This window comes from Esox lucius, chromosome 5 (genome assembly GCF_011004845.1).
Source record: "Esox lucius isolate fEsoLuc1 chromosome 5, fEsoLuc1.pri, whole genome shotgun sequence".
NCBI classification, from domain to species: Eukaryota; Metazoa; Chordata; class Actinopteri; order Esociformes; family Esocidae; genus Esox; species Esox lucius.
In genome coordinates this window covers 8,312,374-8,335,276 of record NC_047573.1, presented here as the reverse complement: position 1 = coordinate 8,335,276, position 22,903 = coordinate 8,312,374, and the positions used below count along the sequence as shown (strand labels likewise).

Here is a 22,903-nt window from a genome sequence, read left to right as displayed (position 1 = left end):
TGACACCACCGAACAAAAGCATAAACTCGACACGAAACAACAAGACAACTGCACATGTAGTTTATTAAAACTGTTCCTCCAGAGGCAGGCAGAAGGAGAACTCGTCAAATCACTGGCCGTCGGAGCAGTCCGAGCCAGTCGGCTCCCTAGGCGACGCTGCCAACGCAGTACACAAACTGTGGGCCCCTTTCGCCGTGCTAAAACACCTCTGGTTGCCCTGCATGTCTGCCCCGCCCTGGGTTTTCTGTGGAGGTTCCTTCAAGAGATCAGGCATGGGGAGCTGTGTGATGGGCTGCAGGGCCTAACGGGGTAGGGACTTGGAGACCTGCAGCTACACTCAATAATGGATACGGGAGCTGAACATCCAAATTAGCATAAACAGCGTTGTAAAGGACTACTGAAGTGTCCTTGTTTTATACAGCAATCAGCCATAACATTATGACCGCTTCAGGTGAAGTGAATAACACTGATAATCCCGTTATCATGGCACCTGTCAGTGGGTGGAATATATTAGGCTGCAAGTGACCATTCTGTCCTCAGAGTTGATGGGTTAGAAGGAGGAAAAATGGGCAAGCGTAAGGATCTGAGCGACTTTGACCAGGGCCAAATTGTGATGGCTAGACTGGGTCAGAGCTTCTCCAAAACTGCAGCCCTTGTGGGGTGTTCCCGGTCTGAAGTGGTCAGTACCTATCAGAAGTGGTCCAAGGAAGGAAAAGCGGTGAACTGACAAGTTCATGGGTGGCCAAGGCTCATTGATGCACGTGGGGACTGATCCAACCGACAAGCTACTGTAGCTCAAATTGCTTAAAAACGTATTGCTGGGACTGATAGAAAGGTATCAGAACACACAGTGCATCACAGTTTGTTGCATATGGGGCTGCGTAGCCGCAGACCAGTCAGGGTGCCCATGTTGACCCCTGTCCACTGCTGAAAGCGCCTACAATGGGCACGTGAGCATCAGAACTGGACCACGGAGCAATGTTACATCACGTAGATGGCCTTGTGCATGTGTGTCGCTCAGCTGGAGAACACATGGCACCAGGATGCACTATGGGAAGGAGGCAAGCTGGCGGAGGCAGTGTGCTTTGGGCAATGTTCTGCTGGGAAACCTTGGGTCCTGCCGTTCATGTGGATGTTACTTTCACACATTAACTACCTGAGCATTGTTGCAGACCATGTGCACCCTTTCATGGCAACGGTATACCCTGATGGCATTGGCCTCTTTCAGCAGGATAATGCGCCCTGCCACAAAGCAAAAATGGTTCAGGAATGGTTTGAGGAACACAACGAGTTCAAGGAGTTGACTTGTCCTCCAAATTCCCCAGATCTCAATCCAATCGAGCATCTGTGGGATGTGCTGGACAAACAAGTCCGATCCTGCTAACGTCTTGATGCCAGATACCACAGCACACCTTCAGAGGTCTAGTGGAGTCCATGCCTCGCTGGGTCAGGGCTGTTTTGGCCGCAAAAGGGGGACCCACACAATATTTGGCAGGTGGCCATAATGTTATGACTGATCGGTGTATTTATGCCTTTATTTTCTAAATGTTTTATGTCATGTTTCATTATTACCTTTATTTTGAAAGCAGCTACATTGCCTCCCTAATTCAGCACACTGATATATAGATATATAATGTGCGGGAGCAGATAGAAATTTGAAGCTTGCATCTAGCTCGAAAGCGAACAAGGTACTGACACTGATTTATTTTAATGTTCTGAATTTAGTCAAAATGTATTGAACAAGCCTTTTGTAACAATATTGCTGTGAGTTTGCTAGCAATGTAATGTCACCTGTAGCCCACTGTTTGTGGAGGCTAATCTCCAACCATTATTATTAACACTGTCAACAAATGTTCAACAAACTACCTGTTGATAAGCAAATGCTTGCTGTGTTTAGGGTTAGGTTTAGAAGAAGGTTTACGATAAGGGTTAAGGTTAGGGTAGTGGATGGTTAAAATGTCACTGATAGTCAGTAGATATTCTGCAGAGCATCTACAGACACTTTTGGGACTCCCAAAAGAGAGCGCTACTCCATGTTCATCTCTGCTAACCCTGCTCACCTTTTGGCTTGTCTCCTTCCAGTGCAGCCAAGTGTCCTCAAACTGGTCATTGCTGTATTGGACAAGGTGCGGGTCTAACTGATCCAGCTCCTGCGGGTTGGAGGCAGCGTTCCTACAGGTGTCGGCTGTGGTTGCATGCAGGAGCTTCAGCTGCCTCAGTGTCTCCAGGATTCGCTTAGCACAGCTGAAACACACAAGGGACAGTTGGAGCAAGACGAGAGAGGGTGTTGTAGAATGACCCAGAGAGAACACTACGACTCAGGTCATTTGGTGATATGTTATCTGTTTTATGGGGCTCAGTTTGGTGAATCTTTCATGTCACTGACCGGCTATTGCTGTGAATTGTGTAAAGAATTGCAGAACAGAGCCACAGAGCCACAAGAATTGCAGAACAGAGCCATGGGGACAGCATTAGGCCTGCTGTATGTAGGACATGCTCTGAAGTCAAAACCAAAGGGCTGCATACCCAATAGAAGTGACACGGCCCAAACAGCATCGGGTTGCCCTTTGGAATGTGGAGACTCACTTCCAGTGGGGTTGTTTTCCCCGGTTGAGCACTTTGAGGGTCTGGTAGGAGGCCACTCTCCTCAGGTCTGCTGGCAGTACCGTGGGTGAGGCATGGGGGTCCCCCACACACCACCGGTCCTGGCCAAATGTGCCTCAAGGAAACACTATTAGTTAGCATGGCAGTAAAAACAAGAACTCATAACCCATTTTTATTTAGACGTAGAGGTCCATAAACGTTGGATTTCAGAGGCTGGTATGGTGAACAACAGGCATCTACTCATTCACAGATAATGCTTCCGCTCTACAGATTATCAGTAACATTTAAACTATCTCCTTATCAAGCTTTATCCTAACGCTTATCATAACCATAATCTTATCCATTAACCTAACCTAACCCTAATTATGAACCTAATCCTAATTTAGCAAGCAGTTGCCAATCAATAAACTAGCATCTACAGATTGACATTGGGAAACAAAGTAAAATATGCACTTGCATATGGCAAAACCAGGGTCTGGAATGGGGAGATCTTAAAAGTCCCTCAGCTCATGTCAAACAGACATCCTTTGACAAACAGAAAGTTTGTGTACAACCGATAAATAGAAGATATTTCCGTTTAGCTAACTAGTTATTTTGATGGGTTTGCGGGCTACACTGACTGACTGTTCGGACTAGACAAAAGCACACCTATATATTGACCCGTGACGTTCCACAGGCGCACGTCGCGGTCCAGGCTGGCGGTGATGACGAGCTGGAAGCGCTCCACATACTCGACACTGACGACGCCCTTCAAGTGACCCCGCCAGGAGTTGAGGAGGGGCGGAGGGGTCAGGCAGACGCTCCAGCCGCCCAACGCCTGAACATAAAGACACCATGGTGAACAGGGTTATGACCTCCACGCTCCTCCTTGGCTGTGTGGTCCAGAGAGTGTCTCCGTTCTGGCCTCACCTCGGTCCTGGCCTCCGTATTCACCCGTCGAGGACCGGTCACTTTGCAATACGCAGGGATGAGGCTCCGAAGGTGGACAGCCTTCTGCTGAGGGGTCATGCCCTCCTCATCCCGTGGCATGCAGACGCTGTACCTCTCTATGTCCCACAGCTTGTGTGGGGGGGGGGGAAGAGACGTTGCATTCGACAGGTGTATGCTAGCGGCTATGTTACCGGGGCGTCATTAATGTATACTTGGACATGGTATACGTGGTATATGACCCACCGTGATATAGCCTGCGCTGTCCCCAGTAAACAGCACCTGGTCCTGCTGGTCTGTTGCCATAGAGATGACGGCTGTGTCTTCTAAGTGGACTGCGCAGAACTTGCCCAGCAGCCCCCCCTGGTGGTGGGTGGACCAGGCGTACACAAACCCATCAGCTGCGCTGCTCAGCAGTATGGCCGTGTCCGGGTTCCGCTCCCGGCTACAGAGGAAAATAACCTGGTGGGGTGAATAAGGGGATTTGTGTGTTTAACAACTTCATGTCATTGTGGCCTGATCTGCTCTGATATCCTGCCTCTGTTGTACTGTGTGTCTACTACTGGCTCCACACTGATTTCCACTGGATAATCAGCCTGTACCACTGACTCAAGCTTGTCTACTGACTCATCCACTAGATCCCAGCAGCACTAATGACTCACCCACTAGACCCCAGCAGCACCACTGACTCATCCACAAGACCCCAGCAGCACTACTGACTCATCCACAAGACCCCAGCAGCACTACTGACTCATCCACAAGACCCTACCTTCTCCACAGCCTGTCTTGGTTTCTCTAACTCTCTCATTGGCACCTGAGCAACAAACTTCTGCCTCTGTTTTGGCAACTTCTGGGGTGTTTTCACCACAATGTTTTTCTCAGCGCCAGACACCTCCTGATGGGGTCAAACAAGATCAAAGATCAACTTATGGTGTGCTCTTAACAAACTACACATTTACCATCCATGACTAGGAAATGTATCCATCATTATCCCTGTCAACTCCCTTTCCATTTTCCCAAATGGTGAACTCAGATATTACCTACTAATAAAATTACCTTGATAACAGCATTTTCTTCAGTTCAGTGCAAGAACAAAACATTTGTAAAAATATATGAATGTATTTTTTTTATAATTTGTTTACACATTTTTGGCTTACAGTTTGGTAACCAGATCATGGTATGTGAATGCATCAAGTTATTTAAAACAGGTCCTTTTCAACTTCCTGTTTGGTTATGAATACAGCAGGATGAAAGAGCAGCCAATGGGAGAGGTGGCAATGCACTTTTTGAAGTTAACTGAACGAATAGAGGAGCCAATGAATTGACTCTAACCCCCGATCAACAGCCATGGGTCAGGAATTCTGACCTGGATCATTTTAATGGCGCTGCCACAGGAACTATCCTTGTCCCCCTGAGGAGAAGGAGGTGCACTGGGCCCTGCTGAGAGCCTGTGCTGAGTCTGGTTGCTCTCATCAAACAAGCCCTGAGACACTGAAGCCTTGAATCTGTCAACGGCCGCCCTGTCAATCACCTGGAAGGCAGTATGTGGAGCAACTCAGCCAAGTCTATCTTGGTCTATTAACACACATCATCATTTATCCTTTTAACTGACGGGTTAGGCCCTCACCCGAATTGGCAGCAGCGGTCTCGGGCTCTCGTAGGCATTGAAGCGGCAGAAGGCCTGCCCCGAGTCGATGTTCCAGACAACGATGTCACCACTGTAGGAGGCGGTCACCAGCATCTTCTTGCCGTCGGCATGCATGGAGTAGATGTCCTCAGTGTGGTACTGGTTCCAGACACGGTACTCCAACTCCATGTCCTCCTTGACATCCCTGGCAGCCACCGAAACAACCGACAACCTTAAAGGCGCACTCAGCAATACGGCATCATCGGGCAAGCGGTACCGCTGTCACAGCGCCGTTAACCTCGCAGACTTTAATGACCCCAGACGGGGTGTCGATTGGGGGTACTCACAGGTACCACATGACTCTCTTACTCCAGCCGGAGACATAGATCCTCTGGTTGATATAGTGGATCCCTGTCACCTGGGAGATGTCAAGGTTAGGGTCAGGTCCTGTCTTATCTTGCCCTATTGGATGGGGTCGAGCGGAGTTTTACCTCGCTGTCGTCCTGGGCCGGCAGTGTGGCCAGCAGCGCGCCGTTGTTGAAGTTCCACAGACGCAGGGCGCCGTCCTTGGACCCTGTGATGAGGCGACGTTTGGGTCCATCGAACGCCATGGCTGTCACCTCCACGGCCTTCTCCGCCGGGGACGTCTGGAACTGCATCACCCTCTCCCCGGTCAGGATCTCCCAGACGCTAACCACGCCAGCGTGGCAGCCACTCACCACCTGGAACGGACAGAGAGGGAAGGGAGTTTACTTGGGTTTAAAAAATGGAACGGGATTTCTCAGAGGTCTTCCCTTCCTGTTTTCCTGACCCGAGGCATTCAGCACTTTGTGCAATCATTCATTCATCTATTATATACATACCTAACAGTTCTAAAGCAGACCCGCTAACTCAAAGGAATGGGTTGTTCGCAAAACTTTTCTTTTTGAACAACTAGGACAGGTAAGATGTAACTTATCTGAACAGGCATTTCATGCTTTTTACTACTTTTTGCCCCTGGATGAGCCATTTGCACTATTTTCATTGTTTTTGAATGATTTTCATCATTTTTAACAAAGAGCTGTTCAGGAGCTAAGCGAGCCATCTCTTATCAGGTGAACAGAGCCAGAATGGCTAGCTCATCGAAAAAACCTGCCCATCACGAATAACTCACTTGTTTAAAGTTACAATTATAAAGGGCAGCACAGAGCTGCTGCTCGTGTGTCGTCTTCAGCTGGTGAAGTCCTTCCACATGGTCCACCGCTCCATGCAGAACCCCTATCTGTACACAGAAACTGATGTCACAGTAGCAGAGGGCATGGCTGTTAACACTGGAGTAGGGGTAAAATCGTTTTATCATGGCTTCCTGGCATTTGTCCTGTATTCTGGTCCCCATCAGTTGATTCGTTAGCGACCGCATATTTACATCTGTCCCAAAGCATGTGAATGACCAGGTGGCAGGGCTACAATTAGGCATGTGAATGACCATGGGATGGGGCTACAAGGAGCAATGTGAATGACCAGGGTGTGGGGCTAAGAGGAGGAATGTGAATGACCAGGGGGTGGGGCTAAGAGGAGGAATGTGAATGACCAGGGGGTGGGGCTAAGAGGAGGAATGTGAATGACCAGGGGGTGGGGCTAAGAGGAGGAATGTGAATGACCAGGGGGTGGGGCTAAGAGGAGGAATGTGAATGACCAGGCGCTGGGGCCAAGAGGAAGCTGCCTACTACCATGGACGTGGCCAGCAGCAGGGTGTTAGAGTGCCTGTTGTAGTGGACACTGGAGATGGGGAGGTGACCCATGGTCACATTCCCGGAAGGGACGCTCTGGAGACAGGCACAGTCCTCGAGGTCCCACACACGCACATTCTGACAGAAACAACAGGGAAAGACACAGGAATATCAAAGCACATAGCGAAGGGGCCTTGGTTTGAGAGCGAGAGAAAAAATGATACATGTGAAAGAACACTGGGAAAGAACATGGGGAAGCTGTTCAGCTTTGTCCACCCCAGGCAGACCTTGTCTTTGGAGACGCTGATGACCTTGTTGTCTTCTCCATTGACCATGATGTGTGTGATGGCTGCAGAGTGACCTTTCATATGAGAGGTTGCACAGCGGGTCAAATACGGGTTCCAGATCCTCACAACGCCATCGAGGCCTCCGCTTACTGTGACAGGGATTTACCTCAGGGTTACTTAGACACAAAACGTAATTAAATAGACGATGGTACCTTAATCAATGTCTTACCCAGGATATTCAACTCGGGAGAGTAGTCAAAACACAGGATTCCCCTCCTTACCTGAAAGGCTGAGTTTCTGTGATGGAGGAGGACACAAACAGTCTTAAGGTAATGTAATGTACAGTCGTCCAATTAAGGCAACGCAATTGGACGACTGTTCACCTAACTATATTCAGATGAATGTACTGACTGCAAGTGGCCGTGGACAAGAGCATCTGCTTATTTACTCAGATGTGATGTATAATCAAAAACAAATCTACATTTTCTAATGAGAATGGACAAAACGCTAGTGTCACAAGATAGTCAGCCTCTTAGTACTTTCAAAAATCTAGGGGAATTGATCAGAGATCAATAGGCCTGTTCTGATGTACCGAAACGAACCGCTAAACAAAAGGATGCATGGACTGTGTGTTATAGACTGAGAGAACTCACTGGATCTTAGCCTTCTGAGACGGAGGCACTGTCGTAATCACCATGGATGTGTGGTCAGAGGAACTACAGGTGGCGACAGCGTTCAACTCGTGTAGGAAGCGGATTTGATGGCAACAGTTATTGTGCACGGCCTGAGAGGAAGAGGAGCGTGGAGTGGCGAGGGAGAGAGAGAGAAAGAGGGAATGAGATTAAAGGCATTAAGGCATGAGAAGGATGGATACGGTGAGAATAGATTATATCCATTCTGCTTGTTATCAGTTTTATCTGTGAGCATAATGGAAGTAAGAGGTCTATTGGTCTAATGGAAGTAAGAGGTCTAATGGAAGTAAGAGGTCTATTGGTCTAATAGAGTAAGAGGTCTATTGGTCTAATGGAAGTAAGAGGTCTATTGGTCTAATAGAAGTAAGAGGTCTACTGTACTCAGTCAGTCATTATCATTTCGGTTTTTTAGAATGCACAAACCACTTTGAAGCACAGGAAATTCTTGGATGTATTCTTTAGTAGAACTGGAATAGGGATCTGGCAATTACCCCCTGAGACTGAGAGAGAGGTCACAAGTCACCACATCAAACCAACTGTCTGAGAGCCATTATACATTGAAGGGAATGTCTGATGATACAGCGAATGGTTGGTACAGACAGACAGACAGACAGGGTTAGTACCAGACTTGAAGGCTGCAATGCTGAACAGTCCAAACTGGAGCACATCATTAGAGATGAAAACAGACACAAAGCCCTTATCATCCGCTATAGAGAACACTCCTTTAGTTTCATCTGACCTGGACAGACAGACAGATACACACTGCGAGAAAAGACCCTTGAACAAAATTCTTGGTTATCATTTCTGGATAACCATACCTGATTATTTATCAAATCTTCCATACCATGTGCCAAAAGTTATTTAAGGCATTAACCAATGGCCTACCAGTAACATAATGCATTAACCAATGGCCTACCAGTAATTTTTATGCACTAGCCAACAGCCTACCAGTAATCCATGACCTCCACATAGCCCTCCAGCCCAGTCAAAGAGAACAGAATGTCACACTTTTTGGCGCTGATGTCATAGAACTCTAACAAAACAGGGAAAGACAGTGGGAGAGACAAACAAGTTAAATAAGGTTTGCAACTTAATGAGGGATGTTCTACTACCAGATCTGGTCCAGTTGTACAAGCGGCTGCAGGCTTAAAGTACAGTCAGAAATTTGCCAATCTAAAGGACAAGACCCACTCTTCACTTATAAAAAGGAAGAAACGGCGCCAGTCAGAGCCGTACTGTCGAGTGTTTCCTAAAACAATGCAGTGTATTTAATTATGTTTGGTTCAGAGTTCCACACACCCAGATGTCTTCTAGTGGAGGCGAGGGCCAGCTGATTCAGGTTGCTCAGGCAGATCATGTCTGTCACCCACATCTGCTGGTGGGAGCTGAAGGGTGGAGTCCGCTTAAGCTGGTCCAGCTGCAAATTTCCAAGGGACAGAGTCAAAACCACAGTCAACACATAAAGACGGGCATGTATTCAGATAACCATGCACAGGGACACACACACACACACACACACAGATATACACTCTCACATTGACAGTGCGTGTCACTGTGAACCTCTCGCTCCAGTAGTTGAGGATGCCGTCTTGGCTGACGGACAGGTAGTGTCCCAGCTGGTTGCGGGTTTTTGGCACGGCCCTGCCCTGCGGCACCTGGAAGGGGAAGAACTGCAGCCGGACGATGGGTTCACGGTGATCACTGCAGAGAAGCAGACAGAAAAACCTAGTCATTATATTCAGTCCATATAGAATATCAACTATCCTGGTCTATCTGAGAGAGATCACTCTCAGTGATCAGCTTCCTATCGCCCAGGAATTCCCAGGAACAGCACATACTGTGGCTCCTATCTCCCTGTATCCCCAGAATTCCCAGGCACAGCACCATTCTGTGGGTCCGTTCTCCCTGTCTCCCCAGAATTCCCGGGCACAGCACCGTACCATAGATCCCATTCATGGACTAAAATAGGAAGGGCCTTCTCTGGCTTGTTTTGTTTTTTCAATGACAATACATCTGCCGTGATGTGCCGTACTGGTACTCAGACAGCCACACTCACATAGAGCCAGTCTGCAGGGGTGTGGGGAAGTAGAGGGCGCGGTTCAGCTTCTGGAAGGAGTCCTTCTCTCTGTACTCCAACAGCATGTAATTCAGATATTCATCCTGCAGGCAGACAGAAACGCATCGTGAGGGCAATATGTCCCAGGGTAAACTCTAAAATGACGTCCCATCCCCACACGGTCAACACAGTGTAGGACCTTCTGGATTCTGGTTTCAGCCATATGAGGACGTGGAGAAAAGTGGAAAGTTATCAGTGCTGCATGCGGCTTGTTAGCATTGACCTTCGCCTGAACGTCTAATGATCCACGTGTTTTTTAGGCAAGCCGCCCGTGGATGTATTCGCACAGGGGGAAAAGACAAGTGCATCCATGGGTAAAACAAAGACATTGTCACTTAGTCAAAGTAATGGTCTCCTCTGGACTGGTATGTATTCTGATTTTGTGTGGTAATGTGCATAGTTCTTTCATTTCAAATATGTGATTCCCAAGCCATCCTCTGCGTGAAACAGGGAGGGTCACTGTGAATAATGTTTAGGGCTGGCAGTGGCTCTCAATACCTGTGAGAGACAAGTGGCTCTCTATGGGACATGCGCATCCAAGCATGTAAAACACCTATCATTACGACAACAAAGGAAAACCCTCTTCCGGAGTCTTCAAAGCCAATCCGAGCGGTCGGACAGACAACCCACCCAGTCCACATGGCCGTCACAGTTGGTGTCCACCTTCATGAAGATGATGTCCACGTCTTCATCATCAATGTCACCCATGATCTTCTTGATGGCCTCGCGAAACTCCTCCATATCCAGTCCTTTGAGACAAGAAGAGAAAAGGACAAGAGAGAGAGAGAAGACGACCATTAGGAGAATAAAGAATTGATCAACGGTTGCTTTTATCATCATGCCAAAAAGTATCTTGATATTTGCCATTGTGGTTAAAAAAAAAAGAACTGTTGGCCTTGCAGCACTCGTGAGGGGTGCAGAACAATATTGGAGCTGCAACCTTGTCCCGAGGCTAATTGCTACCATATAGAGAGACATCCATCCAACTAGTTAACAAAACTACCCATCCTGGAAATGTGGCTAAGAGAGTGGTAGAGAGACATAGTCTATTTACCTCCCTCCCCATCTAAGTCTGCCTCGTGGAACATGGCCTCAATGCGCTTGAGGTGTTCCTCATTAATCTGATCTTCCACACGCCCCTGGTTTCTATTGTAAGCCTCCTCTGGAGAGCCACTCTTCGTGCCAACAGCAGCCTTTACAGCAGGGGCCTGGATAGAGGGGGAGGCGTAGCAGTATCTTTCAGAGGACAGAAATCCAAGCCAAAAATAACTCTCTAGACTGATCTGTCTGACAGATTTACACTATACCTGGTGTCCATTTGGTTTCTGATTGTTTTCATCAGTAGAGGACCTGGAATAAAATGTATTCATGCATGGACACAATGTCGGATTCAAATTTAGATGTAGAATGTAAAGGGAAGTCTTGTATGTAAAGGGAAAGAATATCCTTTGACTGAATGCACATACCTGGCCTCTGAAGAGATATTCTTCATCAAGTTCATATGTTGCTTTTGTTGCGCTCTCAATGCAGGCAACCACGTAGCTTTACAGACCGACTGATATTCCAGAAGAGCTAGCCTGAGAGATTCCGTTAACAGGTTAATGGAACACGTGAACAACGGAAATGTCATGGCAACGCATTTGGAAAAGATGCTGTCGGGTTATGAATCTCCCCATTGACCCCAGCAAAATTAACCTATTTCTAAGTTATTATTTGTATGTATTTGTATTTCATCCTTCATTTGGTTTAAAACATGGTGCCTGTGTGGATGTCACACCCAAATTAGGTTAATGTGATTGTCAATAATTCACTTCATTACGGTTCCTACCATAGATTTACAGCGTTATTTTAGGCTATCTATGGCTACCCACACAGATTTGTTTATGCTAGCTAGGATAATCTAATTCAAATGGCACGTAGCCGTTATTTACTTCTCAACCTAAAAAGGACAAATTCTAAATGTTATGCAGCACAACCGAATGGAACTTATTATGTTTACGTTGTCAACCTGTTATAATAAATCATAGAGGAATTGACAAATATTCACTTGTAAGATCCGTGTTTTTGACCGTGTGCCAACAATAACACCGTAGTGTCTCCAAAGTTTCAGGTCCGTGCACCTTATGGTCGTAGCTCCGTTTTCATGATTGGCATTAGGGACTGCCTAACACTCTAGCGTACTCAGAATCCGTTACAAATATGATTGATTTTAAGTCTAAAACAATAAATCATAGAGAAATTGACAAATATTTTAAGTCTAAAATCAAAACCATGATAGAAATTGAAATGGGCTACTGTAAATGTTTTGAATATTGATCTTAATTGGGAAAATTGTAATTTATGTTTGTTGTTGTGATTTTATGTACTGTAAATTCTGTGTGTTGCTATTTTTGGCCAGGTCCCTCTTGAAAAAGAGGTCAATGTGTTTTTTGACATGGAAGTACCAACTTTCGTCCACAAAACATTAATCCCTAGAATAACGGTGGTTCGTCATTGGCTGAATTCTCATTTAGCCACGCCCACATGACCCTTTACCTTCTGAGGTTTTCCCGCGAACTGTGCACGCACCGGGATTCTAGCTGGCTGACGTTTCGATAACATTTGATTAACTAAATCATTTTAATATACGTTTTTCATTATAAGGGCTTCATGGCGAAGCAAAGCAGCATTTTTAATTTTTTCAATAAGTCTCCACCACCCGTTAAGAAGGCGAAACCGAGTCCCTCGCCTGTAGAAGCTGACTTGCCATCCTCGGTTCGAAAAAATAACAACTCTCCAAAAGAAGAAGCTAAGCATGCGTCTCAAACTCCGACCACCAAAAAGACTCCAGCAAAACCAACTAGTGCAAAAGCGATCAAAGGCGGTTACAGTAAACTCTTCGGAAATAAGACGTTAACAGTAAAGGAGAGGTGAGGCAATGAGAGCCAAGGTTACTTAGCTAAAACTACAGCGACGAATAGCTGTTATTTTGCTACGCTGAACATTAGCGGTTGCTAACTAGCTGTACAGTAAATCCAATGTAATACAGTATCAGTTACTTTTCAAACTCGCTTCTATTTCGAACAGACAGTACAGTGATGGAATGTGATTTGCACATATGAATCCAAGCACAATAATCACACTTCAATAATTACATTACTCAATAAGTTAGCTAAAACTATACTTTTGAAGGCTAGCTTTTTTGAAAAAAGGTTTTATATTCTCACCTAAAGTGAGGGTTTCAGGCGACAGCAAAATCGTGATGCTAGTGTAACTCCTCCTGGCACAAAATTATGTGAATCCATGTAGTGTATTACACACAAACATTTGACACCCCCCCCCCAACGCATGGCTGCGGTATGTATCAAATGTTGTTCTATTAGAAGTCAAAAATCAGACACACAGATTGCTTTCATGTTGTAAATAGTACGGGTTTAATGGGCATCCGCACGTTGCGGACCTCAAAATGTATGCGCTTAACTACTGTTTGTTTCTCTTGATAGGAAGTTAAGAACGAATGCTAAATGACCGAAATGTACAAAAACAATTAACAGTTACATATTTATTTTTTTGTTACAATTACAAGAATTTGAACGTAGACAGAATGAAAACACCAGAAGGAACACTTCTATAAAGCTAAGGAAACCGGGAACACTTGAGAAATTGAAGATTATTCCTCAGTTGGTTGAGTGTGGCTCTTTGCAAAACTAGGGTTGTTTGATTTCCTGTGGGACACCAGTACAAAAATGATGCTCATTTAGTTGCTCTGGATAACATTGTGTGCTAACTGACAATTTCCTGTTCAATGGTTTTCTTGGCCCGTCCCCCAGCCCACCGTCATGCCCGTTCAGTGCTGGAGCGCTGGTCTGGGCCAAGCTAGAGGGACACCCCTGGTGGCCCTGCCTGGTGGTGCCCCAGCCCCTCAGCGGACAGCAGATGAGGGGACAGGGGAAAAACCAACGCCTGCATGTCCACTTTTTTGACGAGCCGCCGACCAGGGGTTGGGTCAGCACCAAATACATCCGCGAATATCAAGGTGAGAAGTGTCCGTCTGTCTGTCGAGATGTGCTTGTGCCACCTTGGCGTCGTTTGATACTGCGTGACTTGACAAGACGGTGCAGGCATGTCTTGTTTCAGGCCGATTAAACTCCTGGCATTGCCAGCAGGGATAATCAGTGTGCTCCAGGAATGTCGGTTAAGATTAAAATGTTATGCCCAAAGCTCCATTTAAAAAAAAAAAAAAGCCTATGCATTTTGGAATGCACAAAAGAAATGACTGTTCTTTCTAGATGATTAATGTCCATTTTCATTACATGTGCTCCATCCCAGGATCTGGTAGTTGTGACGCCAAGACAGGTGGGGTGTTTTTCAGTGGTAAACCTGTGATCCGCAAAGCCATGGAGCTGGCTGACGCCGCGATGTCTGACAGCCCAGAGTCCAGACTGAAGATTCCTCTGTGCATGGACCCGTCTGATGCTGAGGAGGAAGACGAGGACATGGAGGTGAGACAGCCCCTCCCTGTTAGTCTGACAATGAAATGTACCTTTGATGAATACTCCTCTCTCAGTCTAGAGAAAGTGTTCCTGAATCAAGACTTAGTCTTGTATTGGACAACACATAATCTGTAGCACATCATTTTAGTGTGCTCTTAATTTTTCTGCCATTGTGTCTAGGCTGGTAGGTGTATAGCAATTGTTTAGAATTTTCTGCTAACCCATCGATCGTGGTTTATTATTCCCCCTTCGCCTTTAAAAACCGGACATTTTTCCCTTCTCCGTCAGCTTGATAAGTCAACACTGACTGACGACGATCTAACGGAAGAGGAAGACGCGGCGGAGACGGTGAAATCCAAGCCGGGTCGGCGTTCGTCCCGCGCCGCAGTGGAACAGTGCAGCAAGCCCAAGCGTCGCCGTATCGTGGTTGCCTCCGACAGTGACGACTCCGGGGATGAATTCAAACCGGAGCAGGCTGGAGGCAGCAGTGAGGAAGATGAGGAGGAAGAGGAGCTAGTAAACAGTCCTTCAGAGGTGGATGAGGAAGAAAGTGAACCAGAGACTGAACCGGACAGCCCAGTTAAACCCCTGAAGCGTAAACGACCCGAGGAGAAGCCAGCCAAACCGAAACCCAAAACGACTGCCAGTCTTCCTGAACCTGTGAAGAGATCCTCCCTAGCTGCCGCCGTCACGGCTAACACCAAGTCTCGACTCTCTGCCTTCTCGGCCCCAGAGAGCTTTGAGAGCCAGGCGAACGGATCGGCCACTGGCGACGGGAGCACGGCCACGGCGTGGGACCACGAGAAGCTTGACTGGCTACAGGACGGACGGAGGAAAGACGCCAAGAGACGGCGACAGTCCGATGAAGACTACGACCCCACGACACTCTATGTCCCGGAAGACTTCCTGAACAAAACCACGCCCGGCATGCGTCGCTGGTGGCAGCTGAAGTCTGAGATGTTTGACGCTGTGCTTTTTTACAAGGTATTATCTGTCAGTCAAATGTATTTTGGGACAGCAGAGTTTAGTCACGGTCACAAACTGGACACCATGTGTGCGGGGGCGAAAAGGGCTCAAATTAAGGATGCTTTCCATTGGACAGAATTATGTTGCTAAAATGCTGTTGCTTTTATTCAGGTGGGTAAGTTCTACGAGCTGTATCACATGGATGCGGTGATCGGGGTCAACGAGCTGGGTCTGACCTTCATGAAGGGTTTGTGGGCCCACTCTGGCTTCCCCGAGATCGGCTTTGGACGCTTCTCAGAGGGCCTGGTGCAGAAGGGATACAAGGTAGCCCACCGTTCTATTTACTGGATTGACCACTGATTTTATTCGCCACAGACCTCTCCAGACTGTCGCGTAACACGCTCTTGTTGTTCGTCTGTTTTAGTTTTTTTTTTTTTCGTGACTGCTTCGGCAAACTCTCGTCTCCCCGCTCAGTAATCCAGTGTGTCTGCTCCCAGGTGGCGCGCGTGGAGCAGACCGAGACCCCGGAGATGATGGAAGCCCGCTGCAAGGCCATGTCCAAGCCCACCAAGTTTGACCGGGTGGTGCGTCGCGAGGTGTGTCGGGTCATCACGCGCGGCACCCAAACCTACAGTGTGTTGGACGGCGCCCCCTCAGAGACGCAGAGCAAGTACCTCCTGAGCGTAAAGGAGAAGGTGGGGCTATGTTCTGTGGGTTCTGGTGGCATCTCGTCGCTGTGTTTATGCTGTTTCACTGTGACATTTTGCATGGTTTCATTTTCTAGTCCTGTCTGTAATTTGATAGCCGTGTTCATAAAGGGTTAAGTTCATCGGGTCATGTTTGTGACGGTTTCGTTCATCTGATCAGTGTGTTCGTGTAGGGTTAATTGATCTGACAACAGCGTTGGTCTGTTAATGTTTTTTTTAAATCAGATTATTACGGGGCTGTTGAGTCTTTATGTAGTTGTCACAGGGTTAGTTCATCCAACGATCGTATTATAATGGAGACGAAACCGTGTGGTGTTTAATGTCCAGGCGGAGGAGGAGAGTTCTGGGCGCTGCAGGACATTTGGCGTCAGCTTTGTGGACACCTCAGTGGGCGTCTTCCACGTGGGCCAGTTCCAGGACGACCGCCACTGTTCCCGGCTCCGTACCCTGGTGGCACACTATGCCCCGGCGCAGGTCGGTCTGGGTAACGCCGTCCATTTTTATATCTTACGGGAAAATAACACTATTTATTCGTACCTGTGCAATGTATCAGAACACACCCAGTGACGAGACACCGTTCATGTATGTTTTTATTATCTTCTTGTTTCTGTTCACACAGGTGCTCTTTGAGAAGGGGAACCCTTCAGCTGAAACCCGTACAATCTTCAAGGGTTCTCTGTCCTCGGCCATGCAAGAGGGCCTGTCTGCAGGTTTGTTTGATTCATTTATTATGCTTATTATTTTGTGAGTCTCTATAGATTACATTGACCTTTCACTCCATTCAGGTTTCAGTACTTGTGGCGATACACTCCAGTGTTTCCACTAACCCCTTCCACGTCCTCAGTAATGACCCTGTTTGTGTCTAAATGGGCCGTCTGTCATTTGTCACCATTCACAGATTTTGGAAAACGCTGATAAATGCACGCGTTGTTATTCAGGCGCTGTGAACCAGTCGTTCTGACGCATCCCTCAACCCCACAGGGTCCCAGTTCTGGGATGCTCAGAAGACCCTGAAGGCCCTGGCGGAGGAAGACTACTTTAAGGAGAGCGTGGGGCAGGATGAAGAGTCTGGAAGCTGTGTCCTCCCCTCGGTCCTCAAATCGATGACGTCTGACTGTGACTCATTAGGCCTAACCCCTAAGGAGGGATATGAGCTGGCCTTGGCGGCGCTGGGCGGGTGTATGTTTTACCTGAAGAAGTGTCTGGTGGACCAGGAGCTGTTCTCCATGGCCAACTTCAAGGTATGGATGTCATTGGTAAACCCAGCAAAGCTCTGCCGCACTTCTACAAACCCAACATATTGAATTGTGTAGAGGGCACTTAACAGTCACATTAGGCATTTATTTTATTTATAAAGAAGGGTGTGATTTGTTTATTAGCTGCTTAACGTGTGAATGTATCAGTTGGCGTTGACTTGCAGAGTGAGTCGTGTTGTTAGCCTAAACGGTTGGCTGCTGGCTAAATGCCTGTCATGGCTGCAGGTGATGACTTTAGAGCCGGGCTGCTCCACCTTGTGCCTGAAAGGCTGCCGTCCTGTAAATGTCATCCCCCACCCTAGTTGAGCACACCTGGCTGTAGTAAGGAATGGGGGGGGGGGGGGGGAGCAGCGTTCTGCCTGGCGGGTGCTAATTAGAAGGCGAACACCACCACAGCAGTGGAGCAACAACAGTACTTAGCGCATGAAAGGCTGCAGTGGTGGTCTGTTGGAACTAAACCCCCCCCCCCCCCTCCGATTTGTCCCAATCTCTAGGAGTACGTCCCAGTGGATGTGGAAATGGACAAGGTGGCTGGGCCTAACGGTTTCTTCTCCCAGACCCATCAGCGTATGGTCCTGGATGGGGTGACTCTAGCCAACCTGGAGATCCTTCAGAACGCGTCGGGGGGTACCGAGGGGACCCTGATAGAACGCCTGGATACTTGTAGCACTCCGTTTGGGAAGAGGTTGCTGAAGCAGTGGCTCTGCGCCCCCCTCTGTAACCCCACAGCCATTGGTGAGAAGTACACAGAAATTGTGTGGTTTCTTGTTACCTATATTTCTCTGGTTCCTCTGCTCTCTGTGGGTTCTTGAAAAGCTGCCACGTGAACCTGGTGTTTTTCTGGTTCTAGGGGAGCGTCTGGATGCCCTGGAGGACCTGATGGGTGTACCGGCCCAGGCCACGGAGGTCTCAGACCTGCTCAAGAAGCTGCCTGACCTGGAGAGGCTCCTCAGTAAGATCCACAGTATCGGAGCGCTGAAGGGCCAGGACCACCCGGACGGCAGGGCCGTTCTGTATGAAGAGGTCACCTACAGCAAGAGGAAGATCGCCGACTTCCTCTCGGCTCTGGAGGGCTTCAAGACCATGCAGGATATTGTGACCGCTCTGGGACCGGTTGCGGACGGCTTTCGGTCCAGACTGCTACGCCAGGTTTGCAGCAATCCAGAAAAAGAAATACATTTATGTAACGTTTAGTCTTTCGCAATGTGCTCGTTGTCATTCAAATGTCCTGTTTTTTTTTGGTTTGTTTTGACTATCTTTATTGTAGTGGCCTTTGATAATGGATTTTTAAGTTTGACAAACTCGTTTCCTCTTGGCAGTTGATAAAATGCGTCTCATGTCGTCAGGTGGTTAACGTGAAGGGAGATGGTTCGGAGGGCCTGTTCCCCGACCTCTCGGGCGAGCTGAAGCGCTGGAACACGGCCTTCGACCACCAGAAGGCTCGTAACACTGGAGTCATCACCCCCAAAGCTGGCTTTGACCCGGAGTACGACCAGGCTCTGAGCGGCATCAACACCTGTGACAGGGACCTACAGGACTACCTGGACAGGCAGAAGAAGAGACTGGGCTGTAAGAACGTTAGCTACTGGGGTACAGGACGGAACCGTTACCAGATGGAAGTGCCGGACAGTGTCCCAGAGAGGAATATTCCTGAGGAGTACGAGGCAAGTGGACGCTAGCACTGCCGTGGTGGTTTCCTTTTTATTTGCATGTTCAGGTCTTTTTATGCTCTTTCGGATGGACTGGGGGGGTGAAATGTTTGCCATTAAAGCAGAGGGTCCTATTCAAACCTATTATGTCCACACTAGGCTGCAGGGAGATATATTTCAAGCTTTTTCCTAAATTCAATGTTGTTTAAGTAGCTTTGGATAGTGTCTGGTAAATTACAAATGTCTTTATGGTACTCTTTAAGCCAGTTAAAATGAACTGTTCCCAACCCTGGTAGATGAAGTCGACAAAGAAAGGCTGGAAGCGCTACTGGACCAGGGAGATTGAGCGTCTGTTCTCAGAGCTCCAGAGTCTGGAGGAGAAGAGGGACGCTGCTCTGAAGGACTGTATGCGACGGCTCTTCTTCAACTTTGATAAGAACTACAGAGACTGGCAGACGGGGGTGGAGTGCATGGCTGTGCTGGGTGAGCAACAGAGCTAAAAACAACATATTACAATTCACATGGGACAAGATATTATGGGTTAGTTACTCAGAATGTAACACTAGCTAGGAGGCCTATGGTACCGTGATCAGACTTAACTATTGCAATTTGTAATGGTTAAGGCTTAAAGGGGGGGCCATGGGTCAGATTTTTACTGTGCTACTAAGGATATTTACAAGCGGACCGCAAGTCATCGGCAGTTAATGTTCCAAGTATTCCTTACCACAAAATTGTTCAGAGTGCCGGAGATACTTCCCATTGACACGTCTGGTCTGTCTTATCACTGGGCGTTGTCGTTTAGTCTCCTCACACCCACTCGAGATAAATGGACTTAGTGAGTACCTCTTAATATCTGTTGGATTAGGTGGATGCTGCAGGTCTATGAAAAGCCACACCAGCCAGTTGGACTCTTGGAGGGATGCGTACCATTATAATGCTGGTTTCTAACTGTTGCGTTTTGGGTGTGTCCCTGGTACCATTTCAGATGTCTTGCTGAACCTGATGCGATACAGCCAGGGTGGGGGGAGTGGGCCAATGACGCGACCTCAAGTGCTGCTTCCTGGTGATGACAGCCAATCAGTGGCCTTCCTGGACTTGAGGGGCTCCCGTCACCCTTGTGTCACCAAGACATTCTTTGGTGACGACTTCATCCCTAACGACATCGCCATTGGCTGCCCGGGGATCGATGAGGAGGGGCTAAATAATGGATGTGCTCCCTGTGTTCTGGTCACTGGGCCCAATATGGGAGGGAAGTCTACTCTCATGAGACAGGTATGGACTTCCTCCATCTGTCTTTGGTCGAGAAGCTAGTTGGTTGTGCAAGGTCTCACAAAACAACAGGAACGGCAGTTTTCTTAGCATAAACGTCAAACCTGTGTTTTTAATACATGTGGGGGTTTCGATTGCAACCCCGAAACATTGAAATGCGGATATTAGTCTGCGTGTGCACGCTTTATCCTGATGTGGACTTGACCTGGTGCTGGTTCTGTCCTCCTTCAGTGCGGTCTGATTGTGGTTCTGGCCCAGCTGGGCTGCTATGTTCCTGCGGAGAGCCTGTCCCTCACCCCTGTGGACCGGGTCTTCACCAGGCTAGGCGCCTCAGACCGAATCATGTCTGGTAAGGGATGACACACACATACACACACACACACACACACACACGGGGCAATGGGTGTGTCCCAGTTTTCTTTCCCTGGCGGGATAAGTGCTCCTCCTGGTGGATTTAAAATGGATTGGGAATGAATGGGCTTATGGGATACAGAACAAATGGGAGTAAAACCTGTTACCTTCACCAAAACTCTGCTCAATGGATTACAGATATTCTGATTATTGCCTCCTGATCCTGGGAGTCCCCCCTCTAGTGTTTTATTTTTCTGGTTGAGATGCGAGTTTCTGCGCAGTTACTGTATTGTTTCAACCTCACCCAGGAGCTCATTTACATGTCCGCCTGCATTGTGTTTCAGGGGAGAGCACCTTCTTTGTGGAGCTGAGTGAAACGGCTAGCATCCTCCATCACGGAACCAAGCACTCCCTGGTGCTCCTCGACGAGCTGGGTAAACAACAAATCCCTTTCTTTCGTTTTTGGACTTTTCCGTCATCTTGTTAAGAACTATAAAGCATGCCCGAGAGAGATCTCCAACTGAAAATGGATATTAGCCAATGATTGGGCGTTCCTCTGGGTCTGAGCGTTCAGCCTGTGAAGTTGGGGTGAGAGAGAGGAGTGGAAACATGGGGGTGTTGTGTTTTAGGCAGGGGCACGGCTACATATGACGGCACGGCCATAGCCAGTGCCGTGGTGAACGAGCTGGCTGAGAGGATCTGTTGCCGGACTCTCTTCTCCACACACTACCACAGCCTGGTGGAGGACTACACAAACAACCCTGCTGTACGGCTGGGACACATGGTGAGGACGCACGCACGCACGCACACAAGCTGTCTGAATGGGGACAAGGGAAGCCTAAGGAAGTCCACTGCTTTCTCTCTGTCACACTAATTTTAAGTTGATCAGTTCACTGTCTTTGTACGCTGGAGGCAAATGACTAGGATTGGCGTTGGCCTGTCGGATTTTAATGAATCCATGTAAATTGAACAGGCGAATATGTGACGTGAATGGGGAAATTCATTTCCTTATTCTTTTGTATTTTGTCCAGGTAGATTATGTGAAAAAAAACTCATATTTTTATACGAGTGAAATCATCCAATCCTTGTGCCCATTTCCAGGCCTGTATGGTGGAGAATGAAGGCGATGAAGATCCCAGTCAAGAGACCATCACCTTCCTCTATAAATTCATTGCAGGGGCGTGTCCTAAAAGCTACGGTTTCAACGCTGCTCGTCTCGCCAACCTACCTGAAGAGGTTATTCAACTGGGCCACAGAAAGGCCAAGGAGTTTGAGAGAAACACCATCTCCCTACGAGTGTTCAAGTATGTACTATCAGGGCTTCATATTCAGAGGATACTGACTTATTTCAATCCAAAGTACAGATGGTCCGGATTATGTTCTTTATTATAGTTCCTAAATAATACAGTGGAGTGACTTATCGTTTTTGAAATCAAACAAGTCCTATTAGGTTAAAGTATAGTTTCTGCTTTTTTAGAAACATGAACACTTTCTACATAGGACTGTTTCAGTAAATCAGGGTACTGGGGAGGAAATGGCTTATGTTTCTGGTTAGTCAAGTGTGTCAGTGTCTAGTCTATTTTATATCTACAAAAAGGTTTCAAAAGTCAAGGAACCCATTATGAGGCTGGAAGAAGCTGAAGAAAAATACATGTTTGGCTTACCAAAATGAAAAGTTTGGATGATCATTTAAAAAGGGAAGAACTGAAATGTAATGACTGATCCAATCCACTAGTGCACCAAAAAAAAAAAAAAGAGAATGGCCATGTTTTCTTAAAGAACCTAGAAGCTTTTGGGAAAAGGTGTTCTTGACATGTGGACAATATTAATGTCCCAAAATTTTTGGTGCCATGAAACAATGGCACTGTAGCTATATAGAACATGTTGGCATTTCTAAATGGTGTAACTAATACAGACATAAATACTGACCCAGAAAATGGCAGCGTCTCCCTAACCGGATACGGGTTTATAATGGCAGTAAGTGCTTCATCCGAGCAGTATGTATGAGTGTTATGGTAACAGAATTTAAATGCTGTTGTGGGCAGTCATAACTCAACCCTTTGCTCCACAGGAAGCTGTGTTTTCATGCTGAAGACCCTAAAGCAGATGGAACCCAGTTTGCCTCTTTGGTGCGGATGTTCGGCAACCTGTGAAGTTGAAGCTCGGACCTGTTCAGGAGGATGTAACGTTACAGAGTTCTATACAACGAAAATGATTGCTTCTCAGAATTTAGAGTTCATGCGATTCCCTATTTTGTTTGCAACATTAAGA

General features: G+C 47.3%; 2 protein-coding genes and 1 long non-coding RNA gene across 9 annotated transcripts; 2 read left to right on the top strand and 1 right to left on the bottom strand.

Annotated features, from left to right (window-relative positions):
- Positions 1-45: 45 nt before the first annotated feature.
- Positions 46-11,736, bottom strand: LOC105007912 (WD repeat-containing protein on Y chromosome). Of its 7 annotated transcripts, none has more exons than XM_020046359.2 (26): positions 11,429-11,736; positions 11,270-11,312; positions 11,017-11,170; positions 10,593-10,711; positions 9,903-10,006; positions 9,382-9,547; positions 9,146-9,263; positions 8,795-8,879; positions 8,470-8,585; positions 8,270-8,346; positions 7,808-7,938; positions 7,384-7,451; positions 7,155-7,303; positions 6,868-7,005; positions 6,312-6,419; positions 5,650-5,880; positions 5,506-5,576; positions 5,159-5,363; positions 4,898-5,062; positions 4,301-4,426; positions 3,778-3,993; positions 3,514-3,663; positions 3,253-3,421; positions 2,587-2,719; positions 2,061-2,244; positions 46-256 (listed from the first exon to the last, which is right to left on the bottom strand). In XM_020046359.2, exons 1-26 carry the CDS (start codon positions 11,590-11,592, stop codon positions 110-112), a joined length of 3,537 nt encoding a protein of 1,178 aa, XP_019901918.2. In that variant the 5' UTR covers positions 11,593-11,736; the 3' UTR covers positions 46-109. The 7 variants fall into 7 exon arrangements, 6 of the variants coding, with proteins under 6 accessions (XP_019901918.2, XP_034148329.1, XP_034148330.1 ...); XM_034292438.1 differs by having other exon boundaries at positions 46-244; XM_034292439.1 differs by lacking the exon at positions 4,301-4,426.
- Positions 230-3,357, top strand: LOC117594532. Its single transcript, XR_004575780.1, has 3 exons — positions 230-309; positions 2,083-2,322; positions 3,281-3,357. It is a non-coding gene; the product is annotated as an uncharacterized LOC117594532 (long non-coding RNA).
- Positions 11,737-12,464: 728 nt separating the features above from the next.
- msh6 (mutS homolog 6 (E. coli)) lies at positions 12,465-22,883 on the top strand. The gene is made up of 19 exons (XM_010901148.5): positions 12,465-12,871; positions 13,772-13,977; positions 14,271-14,443; positions 14,723-15,418; positions 15,572-15,724; positions 15,898-16,095; positions 16,435-16,581; positions 16,727-16,817; positions 17,089-17,348; positions 17,858-18,098; positions 18,214-18,512; positions 18,710-19,027; positions 19,309-19,495; positions 19,998-20,284; positions 20,513-20,630; positions 20,977-21,066; positions 21,262-21,416; positions 21,734-21,936; positions 22,704-22,883. Exons 1-19 carry the CDS (start codon positions 12,612-12,614, stop codon positions 22,783-22,785), a joined length of 4,164 nt encoding a protein of 1,387 aa, XP_010899450.2. The 5' UTR covers positions 12,465-12,611; the 3' UTR covers positions 22,786-22,883.
- Positions 22,884-22,903: the final 20 nt, after the last annotated feature.

What these genes read in the sequence shown, in the direction of transcription:
- LOC105007912 (XM_020046359.2), bottom strand. Translation starts at nt 11,592, where the DNA reads ATGACATTTCCGTTGTTCACGTGTTCCATTAACCTGTTAACGGAATCT. An exon ending in AGAAACCAAATGGACACCAG is followed by an intron (nt 11,171 to 11,269) that starts GTATAGTGTAAA and finishes CCCTCTATCCAG; the next exon opens with GCCCCTGCTGTAAAGGCTGC. An exon ending in CAGTGACACGCACTGTCAAT is followed by an intron (nt 9,264 to 9,381) that starts GTGAGAGTGTAT and finishes GGAAATTTGCAG; the next exon opens with CTGGACCAGCTTAAGCGGAC.
- msh6 (XM_010901148.5), top strand. Translation starts at nt 12,612, where the DNA reads ATGGCGAAGCAAAGCAGCATTTTTAATTTTTTCAATAAGTCTCCACCA. An exon ending in TGGTGCAGAAGGGATACAAG is followed by an intron (nt 15,725 to 15,897) that starts GTAGCCCACCGT and finishes GTCTGCTCCCAG; the next exon opens with GTGGCGCGCGTGGAGCAGAC. An exon ending in AGTCTACTCTCATGAGACAG is followed by an intron (nt 20,285 to 20,512) that starts GTATGGACTTCC and finishes GTCCTCCTTCAG; the next exon opens with TGCGGTCTGATTGTGGTTCT.